General features: G+C 31.5%; 4 protein-coding genes and 2 non-coding genes across 7 annotated transcripts; 5 read left to right on the forward strand and 1 right to left on the reverse strand.

Moving 5' to 3' along the window:
• Window positions 1–796: 796 nt before the first annotated feature.
• On the forward strand, window positions 797–6791 carry LOC108480359 (apoptosis inhibitor 5-like protein API5). 2 transcript variants are annotated; one of them, XM_053030136.1, is made up of 17 exons: window positions 799–929; window positions 1037–1148; window positions 1237–1398; window positions 1497–1596; window positions 1718–1783; window positions 2298–2395; window positions 2486–2560; window positions 2678–2827; window positions 3083–3148; window positions 3254–3319; window positions 4093–4203; window positions 4323–4412; window positions 4508–4614; window positions 5536–5650; window positions 5749–5814; window positions 5912–6015; window positions 6201–6791. In XM_053030136.1, exons 2-17 carry the CDS (start codon window positions 1062–1064, stop codon window positions 6382–6384), a joined length of 1647 nt encoding a protein of 548 aa, XP_052886096.1. In that variant the 5' UTR covers window positions 799–929; window positions 1037–1061; the 3' UTR covers window positions 6385–6791. The 2 variants fall into 2 exon arrangements, with proteins under 2 accessions (XP_017638816.1, XP_052886096.1); XM_017783327.2 differs by having other exon boundaries at window positions 797–1148.
• A 3041-nt stretch (window positions 6792–9832) lies between these two features.
• On the forward strand, window positions 9833–9906 carry TRNAI-UAU (transfer RNA isoleucine (anticodon UAU)). Its single transcript has one exon. It is a non-coding gene; the product is annotated as a tRNA-Ile (tRNA).
• Window positions 9907–9989: 83 nt separating this feature from the next.
• On the forward strand, window positions 9990–10063 carry TRNAI-UAU (transfer RNA isoleucine (anticodon UAU)). Its single transcript has one exon. It is a non-coding gene; the product is annotated as a tRNA-Ile (tRNA).
• A 205-nt stretch (window positions 10064–10268) lies between these two features.
• Window positions 10269–14094, forward strand: LOC108480757 (nudix hydrolase 15, mitochondrial-like). The gene is made up of 4 exons (XM_017783850.2): window positions 10269–10759; window positions 11942–12084; window positions 12807–12926; window positions 13521–14094. The coding sequence occupies exons 1-4, from the start codon at window positions 10438–10440 to the stop codon at window positions 13749–13751; spliced, it is 816 nt and encodes a 271-aa protein (XP_017639339.1). The 5' UTR covers window positions 10269–10437; the 3' UTR covers window positions 13752–14094.
• A 1506-nt stretch (window positions 14095–15600) lies between these two features.
• Window positions 15601–17605, forward strand: LOC108483621 (nudix hydrolase 15, mitochondrial-like). The gene is made up of 4 exons (XM_017787114.2): window positions 15601–15883; window positions 16761–16903; window positions 16996–17115; window positions 17206–17605. Exons 1-4 carry the CDS (start codon window positions 15673–15675, stop codon window positions 17425–17427), a joined length of 696 nt encoding a protein of 231 aa, XP_017642603.1. The 5' UTR covers window positions 15601–15672; the 3' UTR covers window positions 17428–17605.
• LOC108483620 (magnesium-chelatase subunit ChlI, chloroplastic-like) lies at window positions 17535–20231 on the reverse strand. The gene is made up of 3 exons (XM_017787113.2): window positions 19950–20231; window positions 19697–19812; window positions 17535–18687 (listed from the first exon to the last, which is right to left on the reverse strand). Exons 1-3 carry the CDS (start codon window positions 20053–20055, stop codon window positions 17635–17637), a joined length of 1275 nt encoding a protein of 424 aa, XP_017642602.1. The 5' UTR covers window positions 20056–20231; the 3' UTR covers window positions 17535–17634.
• Between the last annotated feature and the right edge of the window lie 2482 nt (window positions 20232–22713).

A 22713-nucleotide genomic window follows, 5' to 3' on the forward strand; every position in this document is an offset into this window, starting at 1 on the left:
TATTAATATAAATAATATTTAAATATAAATTATTTGAAATTGTTTAAAACTAATAATAATAATAATAATAATTTTTATTATTTAAAATAAACCCAACGTAATTTATTAATTAAAATTAAGATTTGATTTTAATTATTATTTTTAAAATTTAGTTTTAATTTTATACTCAAACAATAATTTTTGTTATTGATGCCTTCATCTACATATTTTTTAAGGGTAAACTATATCATTTGTCCTCAAATTTTATATAAAATTACGTTTTCATAACTTAATTTTTAAAATTTACGTACTAGCTATTAACGTTATTGAATTATTACATTTTTGCACTCATTCATGGTCTCCTATTAAAATCATGACGTGACTCGTTAAATTAAAGAGCTAATGACCAATTTGGTCCTTGAAATATAAATAAAATATTATTTTGATGTTTTTAAATATTATCTTAATAATTATTCTAATTTTTTGAAATCTTTAAAATAAATTATAAAATAAATAAATGTATTATAAAATTAATATTATAAAATTATATAAAAATAATATCTTATTAAGTGGATGTACAATATGATCAAGATAAAATTTTAATATATTTTAAATTTTAATAGTTATTAAAATTAAATCTCTACTATAAAACTCTGATAAAACATTATAATACTCATTCTTTAATCAGTTCCATACTAATTTTAATTCAATCCATTATTAATCTAATCGATTATTTAAATGCTTGAACACGAGTTCAAACCATATATTAAATCCGCCCTATTTTTAAAAAAAATTATTTTTGAGTTTAAATATTGACACCCTCTCAAATGTGATTAATTTCCAAATATCTATCACGATTTCTAAGTTCTAATTACACACTTTTTCGTTTTATAAGTTTCCCGGTAGCCAAACAGAGAGAAAAGAAAAACCAGAAAAAAAACCCACTCAAAGTACCCTATATTTTCAAATTCTCTCTCTCTATATCATTTACTACAAAAATTTTCAGTTAAATTATTTTTCTCTTAATGTTAACATTGTTGAAGTTTCACTCTCTCAGTTATCCCGATCCTTAAATCCACCAAATGACTGACTCTTCCGACGAAGCCAAGCAAATCGAGAAGCTCTATGAGTTCGGCGAACGCCTCAACGAAGCTAAGGATAAGTCTCAGGTTGGCGGTCCCTTCCTTTTTTTTTTCCCCCTCTTTATCTCTATTCCTAGGGCTTTTTCAGTTGTAATTTGTTTAATTTCTGATACAGAATGTGAAAGATTACGAAGGAGTCATCGATGCAACGAAAACAAGCTTAAAGGCGAAACAATTAGCTGCTCAGCTAATACCTCGCTTTTTCAAGTTCTTCCCTAACTTATCCAGCCGTGCTCTCAATGCACATTTCGATTTGATTGAAGAAGAAGATTTAGCGGTTAGTTCATTTATAATCTAAGAAGTTCGAATTAGTTAGTGAGTTGAAGTAATTTTTAGTAGCTTTCTTCAATGTAATTTTAAAAACAAAAATTGTAGGTTCGAGTGCAAGCGATTCGTGGGCTTCCTTTGTTTTGTAAGGATACCAAGGAGTACATTTCTAAAATAGTAGACATTTTAGGGCAACTCCTTACTGCTGGTAAAACTATTAACTCTTTTTTAAAAATAATTTGTGGAAATACTATTTAAAAGCATGTGTTTTTGTTGTGTATTTAACCTCGCCTTTGCGGCTTTGCTTTGCTTTTCTTTGTTTCTTATAGATGAGATTGTGGAGCGTGATGCTGTTCATAAAGCCTTAATGTCTGTATTAAGGCAGGATGTGAAGGGTAATGTTGCATTCTTATGAAGTCTTGTTAAGTTGTTTTGTTTTGTTTACTTTTTCTTTTGGTAGTGATGAAATTTGACTAGTTATGGTTGATATTACATGTTTGAGTTCTTAGGCCAAATGTGTCTAAACTAGAGTTTGGTTATATCGATACTTTAAGTTGATAGCATTTTTATCGGTAAGGCACATTTCGTGGTGCATTTTTGTAAGTCTCCAAAATTCATGAAAGTGGCTGTTATGATTCAGATTGTCCCTATTTCTTTTGCATTTTCAATGGGAAAGAAGATGTTGGGTTGTCTAGGCTAGTTAATGAGCTTTGTGAATAAAAGAACTTTTGGTATCTACTTAAGGAAGTACTAAGTAGGTTACAATGGTTTTCTTGATGAAGATAATCAACCACTTATGATGTAATGTCCACGTTGATTTGGCTTGAACCAATGACACAAGCTCATCATTTTTCTACTATTGTTCTTTCTGGTTTTATCCTTGTTGATTAGATTGTCCTGTGGATGCAGAGTCCTTGACAGCACTATTCAAGCACATTTGGAATGTTGAGGAACCAAGTCAAGATGACACTATTCGTGACAAGGTTTTGTGCTTTATACGAGATAAGGTTCAGACTGCTTCTTTGTTTTACCTGTTGTTGATATTCTTGTGCTTTGTTTTGTGATGATAATTGAGGGGAAATTAACCGTGTTTATAGGTTTTTCCTCTAAAAGCTGAACTCTTGAGACCCCAAGAGGAAATGGAAAGGCACATAACTGATTTAATTAAAAAGGTACTATTTTGATTTACTGCATAACCATTCATCATTGATCTGTTTTTTTTAATCTTTCCCCTGAGTTGTAACTTTGAGTAGAAGGTGCAGGATTGATTTTATTTAATTCCATTGCAGAGTTTAGGAGATGTAACTGGAGCTGAATTCAGAATGTTTATGGACTTTTTAAAAAGTTTGAGCATATTTGGGGAGAAAGCTCCTCCTGAGCGCTTGAAGGAACTTATTGGAATAATTGAAGGGCAGGCTGATTTAGATGCACAATTTGACGTGAGTGCTTGTTTACTGAATGTTGGTTTGGAATCTTCTCTTCATGATGTTTGACTTGATTCTTTATGATGTAGAAGATGTTCCAAGTTACCTCTTTGCATAAATTAGTTTAGATGTTCATTAGAAGGAATGTGGTACCACAAAATATTCAAAGTAGATTTACTTTTACTAGTCAACATTGTCCCTTTGGTTCTCTGTTGCATTGTCATTGTCGTGAACTTACTTTGAAACTGTTCAAAATGCTTTTGGATGCAGGTCTCTGATGCAGATCATATTGATAGGTTGATATCGTGTCTGTTCATGGCTATTCCCTTTTTTGTGGTAAGGACTGCGTTTGGTATTACTGAATATCTGTTTTCCATCCATTAAATATTCTTCTGATTTATGAACTCTTTTTAGCACTCTAACCTCTAAATTATTTTACAGAGGGGTGCACCTGGCAGCAAGTTTCTCAACTACTTAAATAAACAAATTATACCTGTTTTTGATAAGGTGACGTACTACTTTATGATCTCAATTACTGCAACAAATATAGTCCAAGCTCATTTTGCGTTAAAACCTGATATTATTACAGTATAGATATACCCACATTCATCCAATTAATTCCTTCTTTGTTGTTGGCACTGTTATTTCTGTACTGAAGGAAAGGTGTTTATGATTGATTTTCTAGTCTTCTCTGATTATGAAGATTTGCAAGTTGGAATGGAGGTGGATGAATCTTATAAGTTTTTCTCTGAGCTCTAGAACTTGGCATTTAGTTTTTATTTTTTATTTTTCTATTTGAAGTTCTTGAATTCCTTCATATGGCTTTGCTATCTCTTAGTTGATAATCATAGCCTCTGAAATTGGGATTGATCCAATTTGATGAAATGTTTATTTCAGTCTATTTACCTTCTCATTGGTAGGACATCTGGAAGGTGTGAATTGTTAATCCAAAGCTGCATATTTTGTTGTTCTGACAATATTCTAGAATGCAACAGAGTTTGCATCAGCGGCATTTATAAAATTATTACTTTAAGATACACAAGCATTCTGTTAATGCAAATATTTGAAATGATATCTTAGAAGTTCTAGAAATTCCTCTTAAATATGATGGGGAGTCTCTTGACCAATCACATCTGAATGTTCTCTGAATATTGAAAATTCTTCTTACTCGTTATTCTTGTGGAACTCTGTTTTGTGAAGACTCCAGCATGACCTCTATTTGCTCTACTAAGTATCTAGTACTGATAAGAGATGTATTCTAAAATATGCGTATCTTACAGCTTCCTGAGGAACGGAAGCTGGATTTGCTCAAAGCTTTAGCAGAAATTTCTCCTTACACAACACCACAGGATTCTCGCCAGGTTCTTCCTTCTGTTGTTCAGCTTTTAAAGGTATGAGTGTACATTTTCTTATCATGTTGTATTCTTGGAGTTTTTTTATTTTCTCATGCAGGTTTATATCTCTATCGACTCTATTTATAAATCTCTTTGTTTCTTTCTTTCTTTCTCAGAAGTATATGCCTCGGAGGAAGACTGGTGAAGAAACAAACTTTACCTATGTTGAATGCTTGTTGTTTTCATTTCACCATTTAGCTCACAAGGTTTTTTCTTTCTTCAATCTTTTTAAAAACAAATCTCTTTTCCTGTTGCATAATTTGTATTCTTTGATCCTTATTTGATTATTGTTGTTACGTAGGCTCCTAATGCTTCAAATAGTCTTTGTGGATACAAGATTGTGACTGGTCAACCATCAGATAGACTGGGGGAGGACTTCTCAGAGTATTATAAGGACTTCATTGAGAGGTAACCTTGCATATCCTTTCACCTATGCTATAAAGTTAAAAAAAAACAAACTGATTCTTTTCTTCATATTGTATCTTGATGGAAATTGTATTTTTTAGAATAGTCATCTTTTGTTCGTCTTTATTGGTGTAAGTACAAGTCAATAAGTTGACCTTTGAAGATGAATTATTTGTTTCTTTTCATCTTCAAAATTCTTGCTAAATGAGTGTGAAAGGTGTAATATGAATAAAATCTGATGCAAGCCATTTAGGTATCACTAGATGAAGCATATTACACTGACATCTGTTAATGACATATTCCTTTGTACTTGCTTTTTGTTCCTAATTTTTAACAAATCGTTGAACTGATATATATACTAACTATTCATTTGATGTAAAAAAATTCAACCGTTAAATATATGTTAATATAGATAATATTTTGGATCGTTATGATAAACATATTGAATCAATTAAAAAATTTACATGTATGACGAATGTAAATGTCTTGATAAATTCAAGAGTTGGATTGTTGAAATATTAATCATATAAAAAGTTACAGAAGGGTGTAAAACCACTTTAGTTTTACACTGGTATAAATGGATCCCTCCCCATATATATATGTTAATTCAGTGAATATTAATTGAGATGTTTACCAATCACTCCTATTTTGAAAGAAAAATACAAAATGCTACTATCTTCCCAAGGAACAAATATTTTCTTTAGGGCTACCTATGGCAGGGCTGTTAATCATTGTTAAACTTCAAAGTTGAGTTCCAGATTGAGCGCAAGCTAACCACTCAAATCAGTCTAGAATGCTCCGATGGAAAAGAAAATTTGAAATGCTCTCTAACCTTATAAACCGCAGTTGGATTGTTGTCATCATTGTTGATAATGCTTCTCGTGTATTTCTTGTTCTAACTTTTTGATGAATGGTGTGATCCAGATTGAGTAGTGTCGAAGACCTAACTAGGGCCACAATTAAGAAATTAACTCAGGGAATGGCTGAGCACAATAAAGCAATGGCAGCTGCTAAATCTGATGAAGCAAAGGATAACATTGTGAGTTTATTTTAAACCCCCCCTCCCAAAAAAAAATATATATATTTTTTTTCTTCTGTTCCCTTTTTGACTTTACCCTTCATATTTTCTACTTGCAGAAAATGCTAAAGCAAAACACGACAACCGGATTGCGTACCTGCAATAACATTTTAGTTATGACAAAGGTAAAAGGGAGTGAATTTTGCCATCTAATTATATATAGCATTTGCCAGGAATGCCTAATGCTCTCGGCTGCTTATCTTTTATTATTTACCTTTTCAGCCGTTACATTTGAAAACACCTGCATTTATCGGAGATAAGAGCATCCATCTTTCTTGGAAAGAAGCCATAAAACCTTCAGCGCTGTCCACCACAACTGCAACCAGGTAAGTTACTGCTTCGATCTTTAACCATTGTTTTCCACTCATCCTTAGATTTTTCCTTCTCTCGTTCTGAAACCCAACATGGGTTGGATGAGCTGCATTAACTGTAATAAAATAAAACCGAAGTTCATACATGTCAAGCGTGCCCCCTGAAGCAAAGCAATTTATGTTGTATAATTGTTGAGCAGGGTGAAGCGACCTGCTGCCGGTAGTGGTTCCAATAATTTGGCAATAAAGAAAGGCCGTGGAGCCGGAAGCATGCAAAACCAGCTTGTTAATAGAGCATTGGAAGGCATATCTTATGGTGGGCGTGGTGGAAGAGGCAGGGGTAGGGGTTGGGGAAGACGTGGAAGAGGAAGAGGTTACCAGTAGTTTTGATGCTTGAAAGAAAGTACGTGACAGTTTACCTCAAGAATACAACCTATTCTCGTTCCAGGACGAATTTTGCTCAATACGAGATTCTGGTGAGTTTTCGATACTTCATTTTGAACTAACAACAGACATTATAGAGTATTCGAGGAACCATTGCATACTTTCTTAAAAGAATGTGTGGAAAGGCTGTATGCTTTAATGACAATCTAATTTCTTTAAAAGGATATGATAATTCAAACCTAATTATGTAGATTCAACTTACACTGTTCTTTTGCATCATTTTTACTGAAGATTCTGCTTCATTCCTGTTTAGAGTGTTAGTCGGTTTAATCGGTTTTCGGTATTTTGAAACTGAAGTAATTGAATTCTCATCAATGGATAGTGTGGACTTGGATTATATTTGAAAATGGATAAATTAGTCGTTGTACATCAGACCAAAGAGCAAATTGATCTTTGTTAATAATTCCATCTATTTCTATTGTTAAAAATTGATCTCTATATGTTGTACATGTGACACATTTATGTATTACTATTTGGTTATTTTGTCAATCAGGTTAGTTTTTAACGGTGCAAATAGTTTTTTTTTTTTTTTACAGAAAGATCAATTTGCTTTTTAAACTAATGTATAAGGATTAATTTGCTCGGTTTTTGAGTGGGGAGAGTAAAATGTAATCTCATTCTTTGTACAGGGGGCTTTCATGGCATTTTTACTTCATTATTTGCTTTCCTTTTTAAGTTTTTATCTTAAAAAGGCTTTTGGACCTATATTTAGCTATTTAGCGGATTCAAATATCTGATAGATAATTTAATTAATTTAGATTCAAATTTGAGTGTTATTTAATACGGATAATAAATACATTTACGTCTTCAGATTTTGTAGATGTCTAATCTATCGTCATTAGACATGTCAATTTTGATTAAGTTCAAAAACCCTGATTTGATCCTTCCGAATTTCACCTAACTCATGTTAATTTGCAATTGTGATTTTTTTATTGTCATAAAATATGTGATTTCAACTTTATATCATATGATCTCAATATCAATTTGTAAATACAATAAATATTGGTAAAAAGCATTTCTATTTTCTTTCGATATCGACTAAATTAGTTTCTTTAAAAAATTAAATTTGTCAATTTTGAAAGTGAACAATTAAAACGATTTGTTTTGATATTAATGTTTTCGTCAGTTATATGTAAATTTGATTGATATAATAATAAATTTAGCTCTTAAAATTTAAACATTTTATGTTAGGCCTCGATTTAAAATTAGTCTGTAGCATTTGTGTAAATGTTTAAGCAAAATTTATTGAATTTTTAAAATTAAAACTAAATTGACAAAACATATAAATATTAAGAGTTAAATTTATTGTTAAATCAATTAAAATATGTAAAATTGATAAAAGACATTAACACTATGATTAATTATCTTTAGTTTTTCACTTTTAAAATTTATAAAATTTAAATTGCTCTGATTTTTTAGAGAAATAAATTTACTCAATTTTAAAATTGAAAACAGAATTTTTTTACAATAAATATTTAATTAAAATATATATTAACTTTTTATTCTCAAGTAAAATAATAAGTTTGAAAAAAAAAAACATAAAAGGCTTTCGTTGAAAAGTTGCCAAAATCTTTCAAGTAAATTCTCAATCAACAATTTCGTATTCCCATATTATCAACGGCTTGTACACTTCTCTTCGTCACTTATACTAATGTCTTGACTTTTGACTACTTAAAATCATTTTTATCGGATACTCGCTTAAACTTAAAAACCTTTTGAAAATTTGAAAAATTTAAGTAAAATATTAAACTCAAAAAATAAATGTAAATAAAAATATTAAATTTGTCTAAAATATAGGTTGGATTTAAATTTATATAATTTATAACGTAAAAATTAAATCTATAATTATATATAATATTATAACGTAAACGCTAAAAATGTTAATTTACCTAACTATTTGATACACTATTATTTGTAGAATTTTTAAACATCACAAGCGGGTTGAATGTATGACAAGTGTCCCATATATTTATATTTTTTATCTTTTACTTTTTAATTTACTCTATAAAACACATATCACTTCTTAAACCCGTAAACTCCACAGATGATGTATGAAATAATTTTTCATAAAATTGTAATAAAAGAACGGTGAATATTTTGGTAAATTGATTTTTTTATTCTACAAGCAGCTTTAAAAACTTGACGTGTTTATTTTTTTAAATATTTTACTATACACCTATAGGATACTTGTCAACTCTTGACTTTGCTTATGGAGTCTAAAAACATTATTGACTATGTATTAAATAATTTCCCATAAAATAAAGGGTTAGTATATAGTATGCCGACAGTGTACTTTTTTTTATTCGACAAGCAATATTAAAAAAAAATTGTCATTTGTCTCTTTTTTTTGAAATATTTATTTTTTAAAAATTTTATTATACCCCGATAAGACGCTGGTCAACCCCTTGTCCTTGCTTGTGGAGTCTAAAAACTCTACTGGCAGTATACCAAATAATTTTCCTAAAAGAAATTATAATTATTAAATTGAAAATTAAAAATTTTAAAAAATGATATGGGTGAGCCTAAAATGAACTTGGTTATCCTTTTATATCATGAACAAGCTCGGGTAAAATTTTAAACTTATATTTTAAGTCAATCTTAAATAAACATAAAGTGTATTAATACCATGCTTAAGTCTAACCCGACCCATAAACACCTCTTATATTGCCAATGATGTTTTCGGGGTTTTAATAGTTGAAGTTCGAGTCCTACTAGGTGTGAGTTTTTTTTTTCTAGATTATTTTGGATTTAAATCCCATTATATGTAGGTTTTATTTAGAGTTATTTTGGTCTAAGTCCGAATATATTCCAAGTTTTCAATCCGATGTGCTTTGTTTAAGTTTATTTTAATTCTAGTTGATCGGGTATGTATTATTTGTGATCTAGAGTGTGTTTATTTTGTGAAAAGTAACTCGTGAAAAATGTTTCCTGCATTTTTTTTGTTTGTTTCATGCAAAATAACTTGGCCAATGAAAATGACATATTTGTTAATGGAAAATAAGCTCATATTTTTAGAAAATGACTTTCCGTTTTAAAAACGTAAATTATTCTCTAAAAAACTTCTTATAAATAACTTATTTTTATACAATTATTAACTTGAATAAAGTCAAATATTATTATATAAATAATAAATTTTTATTTTTAAAAACATTAAAATATTAATTTTGAATATTATAATTTTCTATAATATTAAACATATATATTTATATTCAGTTACATAATAAATTAATGATATAATTAACATTATTTATTATTTTAACGAAATTATTTAATATTAAAATTTAAAGATTTAAAGAAATGGTAAAAAATTTAATATTTTAAAAGGCCAAAACAAAATTTAATATTTAAAAATAAAAATATAAATATAAATTTGTATTTTTAAAAATGTGGTCCCGTAGCTCAGTTGGTTAGAGCGTTGGTCTTATGAGCCGAAGGTCGCGGGTTCGAGCCCCGCCGGGACCAATTTGTATTTTGCTTCATAATCTTAATCTTTTATTAGCTTAAAAGCCACGCATAAAATCAGTAAATTAAACGCTTTGTTCAAAGGTCCCGTAGCTCAGTTGGTTAGAGCGTTGGTCTTATGAGCCGAAGGTCGCGGGTTCGAGCCCCGCCGGGACCAAATTTAAATAATTTATGTACATGCAATAATATTCATAGTTTTTATGTTTAAAAATTTTTGGATAAAAATACTTTGGTTTATTATATGGACCGGTTAAAATATTTAGGTCCGGCTTAATTTATTTTCAATATTTATAATATATTTTATTATTTTTATATATTATATAATTTATAATAAAACTAAATCTATAGTAATTTATATATTAGTTACTCACCTTCAAAATCTAGTTTTTTTTTTGAGAGATTTTTTATAAAAAAGAACTCAATCCGAAATGAATTGCGATGGCACAATCATTAACTGATAATAGATGAGACACCTTTTATAAGAACTACTTTTGCTATTAACAAATTATCTTCAACAAAGTTTCCAAGCTTATGGATTCATCAAGATCGTTGAACGGTGGTTCACTTCCATTTTCATCACAAAGACTCTTAGCCTTAGCTCAACAGCTCAGTCATTACAAGCCTCCACCTTGTTCCTTGGACGACGGCGACGAGCAGGAGCGAATCATCGAGGAAACCGTCGGAAAAGTTGTTTCACAAGTAGGTGTTCAAGAATCAGTGACCCCAATTTCCCAAAACCCTGAAAAATTTAAACCCAAAAGAGCTGCTGTTTTGATCTGTCTCTTTGAAGTTGATGCTGGGGATTTGCGTGTTATATTGACAAAAAGATCTTCGAGGTTGACTACTCATTCTGGTCAGTTTTTTATTCTCTAATTAGTTTTTGTTGATGATTAGAAATGTTTAATGTTTAATGAAATTGTTTGCTAATTAGTTTCCTTGAAAAACCAGCTTTTGTCTGGTTTATTGGAAAATTTTGGAGGAAAATTGAATTACTTATTGGAATTGAGTTGAAGTAATGTTATTCATTGTTAGGAACCAAATTGAGTTACATAGCTGGAATTGAGCTTGTAATTAGGTTAACTTTGATATTTGTACACTGAAATTGCAATTAGGTTCATTTTGGTACTTGAACTTGCAACTGGGTTCAATTTGATCCCTAAGCTTGGATTTCATTAGAGTGCCACTTCCTTAGACTTCTACATTTGTAGAGTTGCAAAGTTTAGGTACTAAAGTGGACCTAATCCTCAAGTTCAGGAACTAGAAGTTATATTAACTTTTGTTTTTGGTACCCCTATTTGGTTAGAGAGAAAATTCAAGCCATAGAAGAAAGTATTGAACTGTGAGTTTTTAGTTTCATGCATGTGTGAGTCTCACTGGTTTAGATTTAGATTTTCATTTATTTTGTGAGTGTTAGAAATCAACTGAGGTTATTAAGGAGAAAATAAAATTAAGATGGAATTTTTATCTTTGATTGTGATATAATCAAATGGTTTTAGTAAATAGAAAGAAAATATAATTTTTATATATATATTTTGTAAATAGAAAGAAAATATAATTTTTATATATATATATATTTTTGGGTTTTATATTTTGATAGTGTTTCACTTCATTTCACTTAGTTGCTTCATTTTCAGTTAAGTCAAGCAATACTGATCGATACTATAGAAGCCCTTGTAGTAGGAGTCAAATTGCATTTTTGCTTTGTACTCAAAAAATAGGCAAAGTAGTCTCCATATGTTAAATCAAAGAGCAAACTGGTCTTTTCTATTAAAAATTTCTTCCATTTCTATTGTTAAAAACTGGCGTAGCTGATAGAATAACTAGATAATTAAATATGCTGGCGTATAAGGATTAGTTTTTAACAGAAGGATTAGTTTGCTCTTTGATCTAACATATAGAGACTAATTTTACATTTATTGAATAGAGGGGGAAAAATGCAATCCAATTCTTAGTACAATAACCTCCATGTTACTTTTACCGGTTCATGATATATTGTGGGACTTAATTGCTTGTTTTTTCGGGTACTTTGTTCCAGGGGAAGTTTCATTGCCAGGTGGGAAAGCAGAGGAGGGTGACAAAGATGATATTGAAACAGCCACTCGAGAGGCTAAAGAAGAGATCGGGTTGGACCCTTCACTTGTGAATATCGTAACTGTTCTCGAACCATTTTTGTCCAAGGTATCGAACTATTTCTTCCAAGCTCGTTTAGCATCTTCATAAACCTTAAGACACTCGTTTTGATTTCAAATTGTTCTCATTTGGGATGGTAATGCTTGTTGGAAGCTCAAACTCGAATTTTCTTGTTGAACGGTAGTCTTGGTGTCTATGACTTAAAAAGCTTGATACTCGAAGCCGAGACTAAAAGCAACAAACACTCTCAGTAATGCGGGAGTTGTTTAAGAATGACACAAAATTCATTGGCTAAAGGTTGCAATACAAAGTTGTTATCGACTATGTGTAGGGATAAAGCCGGAAAATTTTTTTAGGGCGCCAAGATTAAGTTTAATATTACACCCTTGTATTAGATTATATCTTGATACTTTTCAAAAGGATTAAATTGAAATTCTAACATTTTGGGAGCCAAACTATAATTTTACTATATATTAACTTAAAATTTTATTACTTTAGGGGGACTAAAACCTGAATTTTCCATTTTGGGGGGATAGGGTCCCTGCCTAGCTCCCTCCCTTGGCCTCGATCTTTCTGTTTTAATGTATATTATCCAAACTCAAGGCTGAGTGTGGACACAAGTATGTGTTCAATACGGACATACTTTGCATACGTTGGTAAAGTAGACTTTAAGAAAATAAGAAGTCGGAGGTAGGCTAAAATCATATACGAAGCATGGCATTAGCTTTGTCTTTCACCTTTCCCATTGAAAATTTCGGTTTTCCACGCAGCATCTCCTCAGAGTAGTTCCGGTCATTGGCATACTTACCGACAAAAAGGCATTCAAGCCAACACCAAACGCCGCAGAAGTCGACGAAGTATTCGATGCTCCCCTAGAAATGTTCATTAAGGTACACCCTTTTTTAGTGAAAGTATCATGGAAACTCCTATATTAGAAGGCAAATTGCATTTTGCTCCTTTACTAAAAAATGAATAAATTAGTCCATATATGTTATATCAAAGAGTAAAATAGTCTTTTTTGTTAAAAATTTCATCCATTTCTACCATTAAAAATTGGAGTGGCTAACGTGTACCTCATTCTGAAGTACAAAGCCCAAATATTAGAAGTGAATGAAATTTTTAATAGAATGACTAGTTTGTTCTTTGATTTAACGTATAAAGACTAAGGCTTAGTTTGGAAGGGCGATTGGGTGCGGTGCAGTGCGTTTAGCTTACTTTTTGTCTCACGCTACAGTATCTAATCTCACCGCCACCACTGTTTTTACACTAACCGCAGGTAAACGCATCGTCCATCCAAACTCACCCTAATTTTTCCTTTCTTCTTTTAGTAGAGAGGGCAGAATGCACTCCGAATTCTAATATAAAGGCTTTCATGATACTTTTATCGCCCTCTTTTCTCTCTTTTCAACTATTACCACTTGTATAATGATTTATACCCTTTGGTAAAACCTCGTGCAAATTGTACAAATTTACATAAATTCCAGGACGAAAACCGAACGGAGGAAGAAAGAGAATGGATGGGGGAGAAGTATTTGCTTCACTTCTTTGAGTATGAAACTGAGAAGGAAAAAAAGAAGTATACAATATGGGGTTTAACTGCTGGGGTTCTGATAAGAGCTGCTTCATTAGTTTACCAGCAACCTCCTGCTTTTTTGGAACAAAATCCCAAGTTCAAGTTCCCTAAAATCGTTGGCAGAAATACCGTCATGCGGTAAATGAAAGTATGCGTAGTCGGTTGAATCATAAGTGAAGTGACAAAAGATGTATGTTCGAGTTTTTAGTTGATATTAGTCTCGAGATTGATTTCTAGACAATCTTAAACGAAAGTACGAGGAGTCAGTTGAATCATAAGTGAAGTGACAAAAGATATATGTTCGAGTTTTTAGTTGACATTAGTCTCGAGATTGATTTCTGGACGATCATTGGTCCAAGGGGTTGTGTAGGAAGAGAAAGGAAATGAAAACATAATAGATAGATAAAATTAGGAAAAGAAAGTAATTTACTATAATATATATTTTTAACTCATAGCACTGCAATAAAATAATTTATTATGAGAAAGGTGAAAATATTATTTTTAACTTTGATTTTACTTAATTTTTATTTTTACAAAATTATTTTCGTTAACTATTATTTTATTTTTTATTGTGATTATTCGGTCATATATTCAATTAATAACATTATAAAAGTGAAGGGATAAATTATATTAAATTTTAATTTTTTAAGATATCATTATTTTCTTTACTGAAAAATATATTATTATTCAATTCAATTAATTTTTAAAACATTTAAAATTTTTATCTAATTAAATATTAGTATTTTAGAATCCAAATTAGCTAATACTCTAATGTTCAAAATTATTTATTATTATTATTTTTCAATGAGGGTATAAAATTAAACTAAAAACTAGAATTAAATTTAAAGTTCGATTTTATAGTCGGCATAATTTTATATATCATTTCGATTAATAAAATTAAGTTTAGACCGTAAAATGAACGATAGAAATTTATGTCTATATTCAAAAAAATATGATTAATATATAAATAAAAAATAATAATAATACATGGATTATATTAGTTAAAAATAAAAGTTTCTTTTAGTATTTTAATATTTTTATTAAAATTTGCCAACTTCATTTAAAGAAAATTCAAATAAATTAATTATGCATTTCTAATAAAAATAGGATTAGCTTTTTGAAATTATTTAATGCTGAACATTAATTCATTTATGAGCCCAAAAAGTAGATTAAACAATCCATGTTACGTGTGTTATTGGAGTTGAAGGTTTTACTTTGGTATAATTATGGTTTTAATCCTCTACTATGTTGAAATTAGAAATTTAATGTGTTTAATTTAATTTAAAATAATTTAATTCCTTTACTTTTATAATATTATTAATAAATTCACATAGATAACCTTATTACTTTTTTACCATTAAGATGCTTATGGAAATTTTCCATTGTTGTTTGGTTATACAATCAACAATGCGGAACTTCAATCAACTATATTCAAACGATAATAAATTTAAATGTTAGCAAAATGTTCAAGGTTGTTTAAAAAAATTTATCAAAATATGCTATAAGTCTCTATACTCATTGCATATTTGAAATCAAGTCCTCTTATTTTCGTTTGAAGGAACTTAGTCCCTCTATTTTTTCAAATTAAAATTGTAAGTCCAATTTTTTAAATTACTAATTTTTTTTGGTTAAATTCAAGTTCTTAACAAGGTTATTTCTTTTGTTACATAAGCACTAAGTGAGTGATTGTTTATTATAACACCGTAAATTTAATAGAAGAATATGAATTTTAAAATCTAAAAATACAATGACTAAATTTTAAATATACTGAAAAATTGAGCATATTTTAACAAAAAAAATCTATATCATCACTTTAGCAACAACAAATAACCGTGTTATCAAATTGGATTTACTAATGTGATTATAAAAATAAAAACATCAAATCATGCCAAATTGAAATCTCAAATATAAATTACAATACAGGGACTAAAGCCAAATAATACCTTTTTAACTTTCAACTACCCCTCATAATTGAAGAGTCAATTAATGGCTGCTATTTGAAGCAATAAAACATCGACAATAACAAAGTCGAATCAACAGACAAAAAAAAAAAAAAAAAAATCATGGGTTCTTACAAGGATCCAAATCATGGATCTGATGATGATGTTGAAAACTTAGTTCAAAGGCTTCGGCTTTATAAACCAACACCAGTTTCTGATGAAACAGAGTTTTACGTTAAAAGAGCAGCTGTTCTTGTCTGTATTTTTCAAGGCAACAATGGTGATCTTCGCGTCATCCTCACCAAACGTTCCTCTTCTCTGTCCTCTCACTCAGGTAAATATATATATGTAGGTTAAATTTCGTTATTAGTCCCTCTGCTATGTATAAGTTGTAGACTTTAATTTGGTTATCCATGAAGTTTTCGAATTTTCAAATGGTTAAAATATGCCATAGGTATACGTACTCTTCCCAAATTTGAAATTTAGTCCTTGTACTTCTACTTTCAGGGATTTAGTCTCTCTAGATTTTAAAATTCTAAATTTGTTGGTGTGACATTTTAGAATTAAAAGAATATTCAATTGGTAGCAATGTAACTTGAATTTAACAAAATAATCTTAATAGAGTTAACAATTGAATTTGAATTTTGATATCTAAAAAGTAAATGGACTAAATTCCAAGAAATAAAAGTATAAGGACTGAATTTCAAATTTAGAAAGAGTACAGGGATCTATGACAGATTTTAACCTTTTGAAATTTTTGTCAAAGTCTAAACCGTAGCTATTTTATTAAGTTATCCTTGTTTCCAAAATTTGATCCAATAAATTTATTATCACATATGTAATGTCGCGACAGCTTGTTATTTAAAAAAAACCAATTAACAAATTTAACTGTTGTTTGCGTAAAAATTAAAATTTTAAAAGTCAAAAAAGTATAAGGATTAACAATGATCAAATTGAAAAATATGGACCAAATTTACAACTTTATACATAGTTCATGACTAATAGTAGATTTAACGGGGTGGGGACTAAATTAGCCAATTAAAAAGTACAGTGACTAAAATTGACAAATGCAAAAAGTATAAAGATTAAAATTGATCAAAGTACAAAGATTAAATCCGCAACTTATGCAAAGTACAAGGACTAATAGTAGAATTTGACCATGCATGTATGTAGAGTTGTGATGTTCATAAAGTGTTTGATTTTATTTCTAGGTGAAGTTGCATTGCCTGGTGGGAAACAAGAGGAAACTGATATTGATGATATACAGACTGCATTGAGAGAAGCCAAAGAAGAGATTGGCTTAGAACCTTCACTTGTCAATGTTGTCACTATCCTTGAACCGGTTTTCACCAAGGTCGATTTCCCGACATGTTCATGTTTTCATGCATTTTGTTTTTCCGATCTTCTTTCCCGAGCTTTAATGGTAGAACTTGTTTCCGTCCACAGCATCGTATGATCGTCGTCCCTGTAGTGGGTATATTATCAGATACAAAGGCATTCGATCCTTGTCCATGTGCAGACGAAGTGGAAGCGATATTTGACGCTCCTTTGGAAATGTTTCTCAAGGTATATTAATTCTATTTTCATTTCCGAGTCAAAGGAATCTTATGGCTTTCGCAAATGATTTCGGGTTTTATGTTGTTTTATCTAACACAGGATGAAAACCGATGGGCGGAAGAGAAAGAATGGAAGGGAGAAAAGTATTTACTTCATTACTTCCATTACGAAGCGGAAAACGGGAAGTATTTGATATGGGCATTCACTGCAGGAGTCTTGATTAGGGTCGCTTCAATAGTTTACCAACGGCCACCGGCTTTTTTAGAGCTCCGGCCGAGATTTTGGGATATGGCTATTACCGGAGACATCCCTAAGCCGTGAATTCATAGCTTTCTTTGCAACTATTACACTGAAGATTGATTCTTTTTTTTTTTTCACGAATAGGATCAGAAAATGTAATTTATGGTAAAAAACCGAACACGGGAATGTTTTATATGTTCATGCAAGAACAGCATTGCTATATCATCAAATTCAAATGTCTACTTCTTGTATCGAAAAAGAGACTAGCTAAATACATGCATTTTTTTCTCAGCTAAAAACCTCGTAGAATTTCTCGATAACAAGTAAACCGGAGTCAATCGACTCCAAAGGATCCTTACGAAGGCGGTGTCGCAAACAGTTCGGTATAACGGTGGCGATATCTTCTGCAGTGACACGATCTCTTCCTTTTAGAGCAGCAAGAGCTTTCGCGGCTCTATTAGTCACGATATCTCCTCTCAATCCGTCGACATTCAACTCGGCACAAACCCGAGATATTTTAACCTTTAGATCTCGATCAATCTGAACCGAAGAAAGAGAACTCCGAGCCGATGCCATCTGTTGTTGGAGCTTCTCTTGCTCTGCCTTGTAAGAATCCCGGAATTCTTTCGGGTTTTTGTCAAACCGAGCTCTTTCCTCCACAATCTTGACTCGGAGTTCAGCATCCCTTACGGTCCCGACTTGAGCATGCATTCCGAATCGATCAAGAAGTTGCGGTCTAAGCTCTCCTTCTTCCGGATTACCCGAACCAATTAGAATAAACCGTGCAGGATGCGAAATTGAAATTCCTTCTCTCTCGACCGTATTCCAACCCGAGGCAGCAGAATCTAAAAGAACATCCACCAAGTGATCATCTAAAAGATTAACTTCATCAACATAAAGAATCCCACGATTTGCTTTAGCAAGAAGACCTGGCTCGAACGCTTTGACGCCCTCAGTGAGGGCTTTCTCGATATCAATGGTTCCACATACCCTATCTTCAGTAGCACCTAACGGCAAATCGACCATGTTGATTTTAGTCATTGTAATCGTCAATTCCTCCCCTTTCGTAACCTTCTCTCTGACTTCTATACCCATTGATTCGGGATCTTCGGGGTCAGAATTATAAGGATCGCCGAAAACAACCTTGATTTCAGGCAATAAATCGACCAAGGACCGAACAGTTGTGGATTTCCCTGTTCCTCTATCACCCATTATCATAACACCCCCGATTTTTGGATCAATGACATTCAATAATAGACATAATTTCATCTCATCTTGTCCCACTATTGCAGCAAATGGATACACTGGTCTTTGACTCTCTTTAGCACCAAGCTTCTGAGCCTACAAAATCATTCAAATTCAAAAACTATAATTATTTGTCAAGGGATTTTCGACTCTTTCAAGAGAAATCTTTGAAATAACGTTTGTTCGGAGCTGAAAAACACCTTAACGGGTCGGTATTTTCCTGTCTCACGGCCACTTACCAATGGGACATAAGCATCCCCTCGCTTTTAAATGGCAACTAGGGGACAACACTAACCCGTTGAGGGATCAATCAGCTCTAAACAAACAACACTCAGAAAACATTTACGGAAAGAGTTGGCCTCCCTTCAACATTGATTTCTTCAAATTTAAAAAATTATTAAAATTCAAAACATATAATTTACAAGTTTGCTATTTGTCGAAGGATTTCCCACTCTTTTGGAAAAAACTTCGAAGTGTTGTCCATCCAGAACCAACAAACGCCTTAACGGGTCAGTATTGTCCTGTCTCACGGCCACTTACTAATCGTATGTGAGCATTTGCACGTGGTAGGGTTTAAACCCTTGCCTCTTAAATGGTAACTACAGGGCAACACTAACCCGTTGAAAGGTCCTTCAACTTTAAACTTTAAACAGACGACACATCGAAAACTTCTTTAAAAAGAATCGTGCCCCCCTCAACACTGTTTCCATCAAATACCCAAGGTGCCATTTTTATATCAAAAGATCCTATAAACAACCAAATGAATGTTTGATCTCAAGACAGCATGAAATATAGAAAAAGTTAATTAAAATTCCGATATTTGTTAAGGGATTTCTGACTCTTTCAGGTAAAGACTTCGAGTGTTATCCGTCATTCGGATTTATCCTGTCTCACGGCTACTTACTAATGGGACATGAGCATCCGCGCATGGTAGCCCCTTAAATGGTACCCGTTGAAGGGTCCATCAGCTTTAAACTAACAACACTTTGGAAACTTCTCCCTCAACACTGATTTCTTCAAATAACCCAAGGTGCCATCTTCATATCAGAAGATTCTAAGCAACCAAACAGCATGAACTATATATAAAGGGGTTAATTAAAATCACCTGTTGAACAGAGTTAATTTCAGTGGCAACATTAGTAACTGCGATATGAAATTGCGGCTTTCCCTTCTTTCCTTGAATCCCAATCCCTCCATAAAACTTCTTCCAATAACAAGACCCTAAAAAAACCAACATTAAAAACCTCAAATTTAAGTCCATACAAAAGAACCCAAAGCCAAAAACTAACATTTAAAACTGGGATTTTAACGATATAGAGTTAATTTGGGGGGGGGGGGGGGTACTGAAATGTATGTACCGGCGTTAATGGAGATAGAAGGGATGACAAGCTTTGAGGAAGGGTAAATGAGTGACCCACAAGATGCTGAGATTGCGGCGGAGGATGGTCCTAGTATGGTAGCCATGGCGTTACTCCGTGTGTGTGTGTGAATGGCTTCTCAGTTTTTATGTGATTGACACAGTTTCTTTTGTTGGTTTTCGGATAAGAAGACGAATTTTTATTCGTTGTTTCTCTTTACCTTTACTTTTTTTTTCTTTGCATTCGACTTTACTTTCCTCATCCTGAAATCTGTTATTATTACATCATCCATATTATTCATTCATAATTTTAATAATTTTTTTTTCCTGAATCATCGGTAAATTTCAAATCTCAACCTTAAACTCTAAATTTGAATCTCGAATTTAGAATTTGAAACTTCAAATTTTAAATCTTAAATCCCAAGCCTCAAACTCAAACTCAAACTCAAATAACTCGAACTCTTCACCCCACAAAATTCAAGATTTAAGAGTTGAGTTCAAGATTTAAGATTCGAGTTGAAGATAAAAAAATTACTAAAATTATATATTAATGACATGATAAAATTTGTTGAAATTTCAAATTATCTTCAACAAATTTTCCAAGTTTATGGCATCATCAAGATCGTTGAACAGTGGGACACTTCCATTTTCATCACTAAGATTCTTAGCCTTAGCTCAATAGTTAAGTTATTACAAGCTTGAACCCTGAATTTAAATTCGAATCTCAAACTTGAAACTCAAAACCCAAACTTTGAACCCTAAATCTTAAATTTCAAACCTTAAATCTCAAACCTCGAATCCCGAATTGATGCTTGATTGAATCGTGATACTAACTCAGCCAAAAACTTAAATAATAGTATAGATATATATAAAACAACATTGCCATTTAAAAAAATATATACAAATTGTGGCTTACATAGTATGATGTTGATGTTGGGGGAAAAACAAAATCGATTCAACTATTGATTTTTGTTCCATTTTTTTATTAATTTCAAGCAGTTTTCAAGTCAATCAATTCAACCCCATTGTTCGGCCCGTTATATCAATCAGTTCTCAATCTGATCCTGTTCTAATAACACTAATCACGTTATAAAATCTTAATAGAATCTAAGTTCATGTACCAATATTATATCATCCCATTTTAAATGGTGAGGAAAAGATTGTTTCCAAAACACAATCTAATCAATACCATCAAACACTAAAGAGAGTTGAAACTTACATCCATAGTGTGTTAAGGGTTATCAAACTTGAATGATCAAAATAATTTGGTTCGAGTTTTGGATATAAATATATTTATCTTAATTTTAAAAATTAATGTATACCATACTTAAAAGTATGTGATTTATCTTTTTTAGGTTGGTAGTTCGAGTTCTTTTACGCGCACAAGTGATTTGCATAATTATTGTTACATACTATTTTTACATTTCTTCTCTAAGTCTCACATGTCATATCTCTACCAATCAAGACGCTCCTGACTTTGTGAACCTGTACTCCTTGCAAGCCTCTTAAGGACTCGAGCTCTTTGCAAAGTTGGGGGACAAAACCCCAACAACAAGACAATGTCGTATCTCCACCAATCAAGGTGTTCCTAATTTTATGAACCCACACCCCTTATAACGGGGAACAAAATCCTAACACTAACACCAAGATAAGATTGTATCTCAACCAATCAAATAACTTTGTGAACCCACACTCCTATGCTAAATTGAGGTACAAAATCCCAACACCAGAACAACACCGACTTAGTCTCACAGTAATCAAAGACAAATTGAAACATTCAAAATTCCCACAATCTGCAACTATGAATGATGCATATTAGATTTCATCTCATTCATGCTTTTCAAGTTTCTTTTCTTCAATTTGATTGGTTAATTAAAAGCAACATTCACACACACATATATATACATAATATATATATATATCATCTCTTACAATATTGGACTTGTACGAGACAAAACCCACAAATGACTACCTTTCGATTTTACACATGCTTGGTATTAATATTACATGCAGTTTCATTGTCCGAAACTCGCCTTCTTAATCAATACATTGAGGGAAACAACCAAACTAGGTATTTTCGAGCATTGTTCATCGGTGATACCTCGGGGAAAGTGTACAAATTTAACGTACCAATGACGGACGAGTACGCGATGAAGAACCCGGATGAGTCAAAACGCCGGAGTCCCGGAGGTCCTGATCCGAAGCATCACTGATCGGCAAGCCGGTAGTATATATACTTGGCAAAAAATAGCTATATGGTATAATGCATGTAATATTCATCCTTTTCTATTTTTTGATATTATGTACTTCCGTTTTATGGTCTATATTTAAAGTTTGTGGCTGTCCTCCCAATAATATTGTCTCTAAGGTTCGAACTTATGTTCTCCCCTTAAAAAGAAAATATGCTTTACCGTTACACCAAACTAGTTATTGATATATGAGAAGTTAACCCAATTGTTGATAAACACTTGAACTTTAATTGTTGATTTTTGTTAATTTTATTGAATTGCCTTTTTTTTTCTATTTCTTTGTATATAAATTGCGAAAATAGTGACTTTTAGGTCAACAATTAACAACAATGTTCAATAGTATTACTAAATTGGATTAGCTTTTCAATTTTCAATCAATTATGAAAATTAAATTAAGAAAAATTAAAGTAAATGGACTAACTTCTCAATTTTAATAAAATAAATAGATGAAATTTATAATTAAACCCTATATTTATATCTAATACTCTCACTTCGTATTTAAATTGAAGTAAGGTT

The sequence above is a fragment of the Gossypium arboreum genome, chromosome 6, assembly GCF_025698485.1.
Source record: "Gossypium arboreum isolate Shixiya-1 chromosome 6, ASM2569848v2, whole genome shotgun sequence".
In the NCBI taxonomy this organism is placed as follows: domain Eukaryota; kingdom Viridiplantae; phylum Streptophyta; class Magnoliopsida; order Malvales; family Malvaceae; genus Gossypium; species Gossypium arboreum.

What these genes read in the sequence shown, in the direction of transcription:
- LOC108480359 (XM_017783327.2), top strand. Translation starts at nt 1,062, where the DNA reads ATGACTGACTCTTCCGACGAAGCCAAGCAAATCGAGAAGCTCTATGAG. An exon ending in TGGCTATTCCCTTTTTTGTG is followed by an intron (nt 3,149 to 3,253) that starts GTAAGGACTGCG and finishes ATTATTTTACAG; the next exon opens with AGGGGTGCACCTGGCAGCAA. An exon ending in TATAAGGACTTCATTGAGAG is followed by an intron (nt 4,615 to 5,535) that starts GTAACCTTGCAT and finishes GGTGTGATCCAG; the next exon opens with ATTGAGTAGTGTCGAAGACC.
- LOC108480757 (XM_017783850.2), top strand. Translation starts at nt 10,438, where the DNA reads ATGGATTCATCAAGATCGTTGAACGGTGGTTCACTTCCATTTTCATCA. An exon ending in TCGAACCATTTTTGTCCAAG is followed by an intron (nt 12,085 to 12,806) that starts GTATCGAACTAT and finishes TTTTCCACGCAG; the next exon opens with CATCTCCTCAGAGTAGTTCC. An exon ending in CCCTAGAAATGTTCATTAAG is followed by an intron (nt 12,927 to 13,520) that starts GTACACCCTTTT and finishes CATAAATTCCAG; the next exon opens with GACGAAAACCGAACGGAGGA.
- LOC108483621 (XM_017787114.2), top strand. Translation starts at nt 15,673, where the DNA reads ATGGGTTCTTACAAGGATCCAAATCATGGATCTGATGATGATGTTGAA. An exon ending in TTCTCTGTCCTCTCACTCAG is followed by an intron (nt 15,884 to 16,760) that starts GTAAATATATAT and finishes TTTTATTTCTAG; the next exon opens with GTGAAGTTGCATTGCCTGGT. An exon ending in TTGAACCGGTTTTCACCAAG is followed by an intron (nt 16,904 to 16,995) that starts GTCGATTTCCCG and finishes TTCCGTCCACAG; the next exon opens with CATCGTATGATCGTCGTCCC.
- LOC108483620 (XM_017787113.2), bottom strand. Translation starts at nt 20,055, where the DNA reads ATGGCTACCATACTAGGACCATCCTCCGCCGCAATCTCAGCATCTTGT. An exon ending in TTCTATCTCCATTAACGCCG is followed by an intron (nt 19,813 to 19,949) that starts GTACATACATTT and finishes TGGTTTTTTTAG; the next exon opens with GGTCTTGTTATTGGAAGAAG. An exon ending in AAATTAACTCTGTTCAACAG is followed by an intron (nt 18,688 to 19,696) that starts GTGATTTTAATT and finishes ATGATTTTGTAG; the next exon opens with GCTCAGAAGCTTGGTGCTAA.